Source organism: Lagenorhynchus albirostris, chromosome 16 (genome assembly GCF_949774975.1).
Source record: "Lagenorhynchus albirostris chromosome 16, mLagAlb1.1, whole genome shotgun sequence".
In the NCBI taxonomy this organism is placed as follows: Eukaryota; Metazoa; Chordata; class Mammalia; order Artiodactyla; family Delphinidae; genus Lagenorhynchus; species Lagenorhynchus albirostris.
The window spans coordinates 50465929-50474355 of NC_083110.1; the positions used below are offsets into that span (position 1 = coordinate 50465929).

The 8427-nt window shown below is 36.0% G+C and overlaps 1 protein-coding gene across 4 annotated transcripts in view; it reads right to left on the bottom strand.

Annotated features, from left to right (window-relative positions):
- IDE (insulin degrading enzyme) overlaps positions 1 to 8427 on the bottom strand; it is a 111891-nt gene that overhangs the window by 70664 nt on the left and 32800 nt on the right. For all 4 annotated transcript variants that reach the window (XM_060126852.1, XM_060126850.1, XM_060126851.1 and 1 more), the window contains 2 exons: positions 4368 to 4552; positions 2803 to 3010 (listed from right to left, as the gene is read on the bottom strand). In XM_060126852.1, coding sequence (XP_059982835.1) covers positions 2803 to 3010; positions 4368 to 4552 — 393 coding nt within the window. The remainder of the gene's footprint in view (positions 1 to 2802; positions 3011 to 4367; positions 4553 to 8427) is intronic.

An 8427-nucleotide genomic window follows, 5' to 3' on the forward strand; every position in this document is an offset into this window, starting at 1 on the left:
ACCAGATATGTTAAATAATTAGTGAAAATATAAAAAGATTAACACCTCTGATTCTGACAATTCCCATGTGTTGTTACCACACCACCAAGCAATTCTCCGACACCAGCTGGGTGGCCTAAAATTCAACTCAATACCGGTATCATCAGATCTACAAGACTGCCCCCAACTTCAAACACCAATTGCAAGTCCAGGTTGTCACCTGGGCTTCTGACCAACTGGCTGTAGATCAGAGGTTCCCACGACCTCCTCCTCGGGTTCGATTAATTTCCTAGATCAGCTTACAGGACTCAGAGAAATGTTTTACTTACTAAATTACTGGATTTATTATAAAAGGATATGATTCAGCAACAGCCAGATGAAAGAGATGCATAAGGCAAGGTATGTGGGAAGGGTATGGAGCTTCCATGCCCTCTAGGCAGGCCACCCTCCCCAAATCTCCATGTGTTCACCAACCTGTAAGTTCTCCAAACCTCGTCAGGATTGGGTAAATCACTGATCACTGGTGACTGAAGTCAATCTCCAGCCCCTGGACTGAAAGTTCCAACCCTTAATCACAGGGCTGGCTCCCCTGGCAACCAGCCCCCAACCTCAGATTATCAAGGGACTTCCCCAAAGTCACTTCATTAAAATAACAAAAAGCAACTTTTGGCTCTCATCACTTAGGAAATTCCAAGGGTTTTAGGAGCTATGGGCCAGGACCAGGGACAAAGACCAAATATATATTTCTTCTTATAAACCACAATACAACAACAACAAAAAGTCAGGGCAGACTTATGAGACAGAAGCAATGTATTTAAGATTTACAATTCGGCATGTCTATGAAAATCCCTGTTGTATATGCCTAATTCTCCAAGAAAGGAAAAGGCAGGTGATGGTTCTTAGGCAATAAATCTTAAATTTTCAGTTTTAATTGCAATTTCACTAAGACTCAGGCATTTTAGGACACACTAAGTGACCTATTTTTAAAAGGTTCTACCTGAATATTTTTCCTTCTTATAAAGAAAAGGAAACAAACTTTAATTAGTGGAAAAAATAATGGAGTAAAAAACCTACGACACAGTAGTTTGACTAAGACATAATTATGGGCTTTTATGAAATATTAAGAGAATTTTAAAAATTTAATAAGCAGCGGTTCAACAAATAACATGGCAGGTAACTTTAACATAAGTAACCAATATGCTTTTCTTGAGGCTATTCTTTAATAGTAGTACCAAAGCTGAACTAAGATTCCTTTAGCTAATAAATTAACTTTCCTATATCAGGTTGCAATTTAAATCATGATTTCATATAGTAATAAGTCTTCTTAAACTTTAGACCCCATCTTATAAAAAACAACATCCAGAATTCAGATGAAGACAAGAGAAGAGGCTCTGTCTGAATGCGACTACTACTCAGTGGGCCTAAGAGACTCCTGGGTGGGTTTATAAACATCTCAGCAACTGCACCTCATCGTCCAGCCGTCAAAAAGACTGTTACCATTACTTGATATTATTTTAAGCACATAGTGAATACAATCCCGTGCTAAGTACTTTACGCATACCAATCCAAAGGGAAACTCCATCTATCCGGAGCCTGTAATCAAAGATATATGGAAACAGATAATTCTAGACATATAACCACTTTTACCTACCTCAATTCAGGCTGGGAAAAGTGCCTAATAGCTACATACCATAGCTGGACAAGTCCACATAAAGGGTCATGATTCTGACACAGTATAATCAATATTTTTGAAAGATGCTCTATATAAGTGGTTTTTTTACTCTGATCCAAGTAACAGACATCCTCCATCAAACAGAGATCTATTATATGAACATCTGCTGAAGCATTTGTAAAGCAGGAAATTAAATTCAGTGTATGATCCCAGGGAACTCATTAATGGAAGTCTTCTGGGAATACATACAAAAGATGATTACACCTCAAAGCTGCTGCCTGAAGACTGAAACATAAGCTAGAATAAATAAGAAACAGGCTACTCTGACCCAGTCCTGTATCCTGAACCCATGCCCTTGTTCTGTTAATGTTCTTTGTGCTACAGAATAAATTCAAACTATTAGGTTTGAAAAAAAATGACTATTAATATAAGTAAGCAATTAAAGCTGAGAATTACTAAAATTGTGAAGTCAAACTTCATTATAGACCCATCAAAAGGCTGCAGAATTACACCTTCTTGGTAACACAGAAAACTGTAAAAATTCACCACAGGAAAAATTACACTTTGAACAATGAATCAAATCACTGATATGATAAAAAATTATATACTGTTAGCTGTATAGAAAATTGACCAAGAAATTAAAATAGCCTAATGGAGCTTGCTCCAGAAAATACTTTCACAAAATGTCCCCAGGGCTGAAACAGCAGGTCAAAACATTCTGTATCCACTAAGTATCCTTGAGGATTGAGGAACTAAAGGAGAACAGAATATTTAAGTTCTAGCATTCTGGAACAGGAGATGGTTGAAAGGAGATCCATGACACCATTACAGTTTATTCTTCATCACATGCTTCATATGTAATACCAGTTAGAATGGGAAGGCCTGGTGAGAATTTTATAAGTCAATAAAATATTTTGTAGGCTTAAAGTCTGGTTTAAAGTCATGCCATTATTTTTCCTCTACCACAATGTAAATATACGACATCATTCATTATTTTCTTTTTTATAAAATCCAGAGGGGGAAAATACTGGTTAAAATATCTTTTGTTAAGCTATAAAGCTGTGAAGACATCTTTGTAAAAATATTAATTATTATTATTAACATGATAAGTGAACACAGGTGGATAATTCATAGGGTATTTTCAGCATTACCTGTCTAGGGCACCTTCTAGGTGTTCATGAGAAACATCAAAATAGTAATTGGTATGCTCTCCACTAGTAAAGGCATTTGAACTTCCTGCATGCTCACTGAGAAACTGGCTGTATTCATTTTCTTTAGGGTATTTCTTTGTTCCTAAAAATAGCATATGTTCACAAAAATGACTTAAGCCAGCAATATTTGCAGGATCTGACAAGGAACCTGAAAGAGAAGAGAAAATATACATATATAATAAATCATTTTTTTATATGTTGAAAGCTATGGAGTACAGATGAATCACAGATGATTTGGAACTTCTGTTAGCATGATAACTCCAACCACAGTCAGAGAAAGTTAAGCATAGGCTACTCTAAATGGTGCAGTTTAGATTCAAATTCAAGCCCCAGCTTTTGACATCAGTTAGTTGGTGGCCTTGGGCAGATACTTAACTCCTCTGGACATTAGCTTCCTCACACATCACGCTAAGAGGAAGAGTTGAATTCACTGTTTTAAAGAGCTAGAAACTTTCTAGCTCTTATATTTTATTGCAGGAGACAATATAGCATAGTGCTAAGAGCATAAGTTTGGGGGTTAGCAGCTCTACTAGCTGTAAAACTTTGAGCAAAATATTTTGCTTCAGTCACTTTTTAAAAAAAAATTTTGTTTATTTATTTATTTTATTTATTTTTGGCTGCACTGGGTCTTTGTTGCTGGGCGCGGGCTTTCTCTAGTTGCGGTGAGTGGGGGCTACTCTTCGTTGTGGTGTGCAGGCTTCTCATTGCGGTGGCTTATCTTGTTGCAGAGCACGGGCTCTAGGCACGCGGGCTTCAGTACTTGTGGCTCGTGGGCTCTAGAGTGCAGTCTCAGTAGTTGTGGCGCACGGGCTTTGTTGCTCCGCATCATGTGTGATCTTCCCGGACCAGGTCTCAAACCCCTGTCCTCTGCATTGGCAGGCAGATTCTTAACCACTGCACCACCAGTGAAGCCCTCAGTCACTTTTTGTATACATACCTTACTTAAAGAGTTGTGCAACTACAAATTAGACGATAATTTGCAAAGCACATTGAGCTGTGCTTGGCAATAATTATTTGTTCAACTTATGATGGTTATTATCTTATTTTCCCAATTCTAAAATGCCATTGAATTAAATAAAAGCTTTTCAGAGAGGAAAAAAAGAAACTAAATGTACATATAAATAAGAAATAACTTGATTAAAGCAGCATTAAATGTGGAAGAAATTTGCACACAAGAATTTAGGAAATATGGTATCCCCTAGTATATCAAAAGTTTATAAAGTAAAGGCATTAGAACTGTCACTGTTTTAAAGGATGGGAATGAATTTCCTTGCTGCTAGGTCACCTTAGCTGGGAACCTAACAAGATACTTTTGGTAAATGTAAGGCGATTTAACTTAGACAACTGTAGATTACCAACAGCTGTACAGGACTACTGTACAAAGTAAAATACATCGAACTGGTAACTACCAGGTCTCCATTTGCACAAATATGGAGAGTTCTAATAATTGTCAACATTAGGTCGATGAAACTGAACAAAGCTTAATTCATAATTTTAAACTGTACCTATGTGTACATCAAGTGCTGCTGATGATTTATCTGTTGTGGGATCACTGATGAGAAGTACTTTGATCCCATTGGCCAGCTCTAGTCCACGGTATTCTCGCTTGTCTTCAGGAGATTTGATGATATGATTTCCTACTCTCTTGATAGCTGGATTATTCATTTTGCTGTAAGTCTTTTTTTGGAAACTGAAAAGAAATAAATTATTGTTGGATTGTGCTTTTTTCTTTTAATGAACAAAGAGTAACAAGCAAAACCATATAATATATCATCAGATTAAAAAATGTGTACAATCAAGTACAACTGACATACAATATTAGTTTCCGGTGTACAGCACAGTGATTCATCACAAACTGATCACCACAATAAGTCTAGTAACCATCTGTCACCATACAAAGTTCTTAAAATATTATTGACTATATTCCCTACATCCCCATTGACTTATTTATTTTATAACTGGAAATTTATACCTCTTAATCACCTTCACCTATTTTGCCCAACCCCCCCCCATCCTCCCCTCTAGCAACCAACAATTTTTCCTCTGTATCTATGAGTCTGTTTCTGTTTTGTTTGTTCACTTATTTCGTTTTATAGATTCCACATATAAGTAAAATCAAACGATATTTGTCTTTCTCTGACTTATTTCACTTAGCATAATACCCCTCTAGGTCCATCCGTGCTGTTCCAAATGGCAAGATTTCATTATTTTCATGGCTGAGTAATATTCCTGTGTGTGTATATGTGTGTGTGTGTGAGGTATGGTACACAGACACACACACAGACACACACACACTGGAATATTACTCAGCCATGAGAAATAATGAAATCTTGCTATTCGCCTTTCATCCATATCTTGGCTACTATAAATAATGCTGCAATGAACAAAGGTCTGCCTGTATTTTTCAAATTAGTGTTCTCATACTTTCTGGATAAATACCCAGAAGTGGAACTGCTGGATTGTATGGTAGTCCTATTTTTAATTTTTTGAGGAAACTTCATACAATTGGTGCATTGCATGAAGTCCACCGATAATGCACAAGGGTTCCCTTTTCTCCATGTCCTCATCAACACTTAATTTGTTGTCATTTTTTTTTTCACATTTCTTTGTACCTGTCTTGTGATAATTGGCAATTGGCACTTCTTGCTTACATTGATTTGTTAATATTTCTGATTTCACGGCTTCACATCTCAATATTCAATTATAAATTCATATTCCAAAAGTTACACTAAGAAAAGATTCAGAAAGATCCAAATATGAAATGAATAATTCAAGCTTTCAATACAGAAAAAATCATGTTCACATTGGTTTTTTTTTTAATTTAAAGTAACAATGGTTCTTAATTGTTGTCTTTTTGATAACAGCCATTCTGACAGGTGTGGGGTGGTTTTGATTTGCATTTCCCTGATGTAGTGATGTTGAGCATCTGTTCATGTGTCTGCTGGCCACGTGTATGTCTTCCATGGATAAATGTATATTCATTTTTTAAATGTCCATTTTTTAAATCAGATTGTTTTTGATATTGAGTTGTGTGAGTTCTCTATATATTTTGGATATTAACCCTTTATCAAATATATCATTTGCAAATATCTTCTACCATTCAGTAGATCGTCTTTTCATTTTGTTGATGGTTTCCTTAGCTGTGCAACAGCTTTTTAGTTTGATGTAGTCCCATTTGTTTATTTTTGCCTGAGGAGATACATACAAAAAAATATTGCTAAGAACGATGTCAAAAAGCATACTGCCTATGTTTTCTTCTAGGAGTTTTATGGTTTCAGGCCTTACATTTAAGTCTTTCATCCATTTTGAGTTTATTTTTGTATATGGTATAGGAAAGTGATTCAGTTTTCCCAGCATCACTTGCTGATGAGAATATCTTTTCCCCAATGTATGGTCTTGGCTCCTCTGTTGTAAATTAATTGACCCACATGTGAGTGGGTTTATTTCTAGGCTCTCTATTCTGTCCCATTGATCTATGCATCTGTTTTTGTGCCATATAGTTTTGATTACTATAGCTTTCTAGTATAGTTTGAAATCAGGAAGCATGATAACTCCAACTTTGTTTTTCTTTCTTAAGACTACTTTGGTTATTAAGGGCCTTTTGCAGTTCCATATGAATTTTAGGATTATTTGTTCCGTTCTGTGAAAAATGTCATTAGTATTTTCATAGGGATTGCACTGAATCTGTAGATTGCTTTGGGTAATGTGTACATTTTACCAATATTAATTCTCCTATCCATAAACATAATATAATCTTTCCATTTATTTGTGTCATCTTCAATTTCTTTCATCAATGTCTTATAGTTTTCAGAGTTCAGGTCTTTCATCTCCTTGATTAAATTTATTCCTAGGTATTTTATTCTTTTTGATGCAAATGTAAATGGGATTATTTCCTTCATTTCTCCTTCTGAAAGTCTGTTATTACTATACAGAAACACAAAAGATTTCTGTATACTGATTTTGAATCCCACAGTTTCACTGAATTCATTTATTAGTTCTAACAGTTATTTTGGAGGAGTCTTTAAGGTTTTCTATATACAGTAGCATGTCATCTGAAAATAGTAATCCATTACTATGTTGAATAAAAGTGGTGAGGGTGGGCATTCTTGTCCTGTTCCTGATCTTAGAGGAATAGCATTCAGCTTTTCACCATTGAGTATTATGTTAGTTGTGAGTCTGTCATATATGGCCTTTATTATGTTGAGGTTATATTTCTTCTATACTCACTTTGTTGACAGTTTTTTCTTTTCTTTTCTTTTCTTTTTTGCTGTACGCGGGCCTCTCACTGCTGTGGCCTCTCCCGTTGCGGAGCACAGGCTCCAGACATGCAGGCTCAGCGGCCACGGCCCACGGGCCCAGCCGCTCCGCGGCATGCGGGATCCTCCCAGACCGGGGCACGAAGCCGCGTCCCCTGCATTGGCAGGCGGACTCTCAACCACTGCGCCACCAGGGAAGCCCCTGACAGTTTTTTTCATAAATCGATGTTGAATTTTGTCAAATGGTATTTCTGCATCTGTTGGGATGATCATATGATTTTTATCCTTCGTTTTGTTAATATGATGTTTCATGTTGATTGATTTGCAGATGTGGAACCATCCTTGAATTGCTGGAACAAATCCCACTTCATTGTGGTATATGACTCTTTTAATGTATTGTTGAATTTGGTTTCCTAATATTTTGCTGAGGATTTTTGCATCTTTGTTCATCAGGAACACTGTCATGTGATTTTCTTTTTTTTTTTTAATGGTGTCTGTATCCGGTTTTGGTATCAGGGTAACACTGCCCTTGTAGAATGATTTTTGAAGTGTTCCTTTTCCTCTTTAATTTTTTAGAATAGTTTGAGAAAGACAGATTGATATTAAGTCTTTTTTAAATGTTTGGTAGAGTTCACCTGTGAAGCTGTGTGGTTCTGGACTTTTGTTTGGAACTTTTTGATTACTGATTCAATTTCATTACTAGTTATCTGTCTGTTCAGATTTTGTTTCTTCGTGATTCAGTCTCAGAAGATTGTATGTTTCTAGGAATTTATCCATTTCTTCTAGGTTGTCCAATTTTTTGGCAAGTAATTGTTTATCATAGACTCTTATGATCCTTTGCATTTCTGTGGTATCAGCTGTAACTTCTCTTTCATTTGTTTTTATTTATTTGGGTCCTCTCTTTATGAGTTTGGCTAAAGGTTTATCAATTTTGTTTATCTCTTCAAAGAATCAGCTTTTAGTTTCATTGTATTTTCTATTGTTCTTTAATCTCTATTTCATTTATTTCTGCTCTGATATTTTTTATTTCCTTCCTTCTACTAACTTTGGGCTCTATTTGTTCTTCTTTTTCTAGTTCCTTTAGGTGTAAGGTTAGATTATTTATTTGAGATTTTTGTTTCCTGAAGTAGGCCTGGATCGCTATAAACTTCTTTCTTGAAACTGCTTTTGCTGTGTTCCACTGATTTTGGAACACTGTATTTCCATTTTCATTTGTCTCAAGGTATTTTGTGATTTCCTCTTTGCTTTCTTCACGGGCCCACTGGTTGCTTAGCATCATGTTGTTTAGCCTCCATGTGTTTGTGTTTTT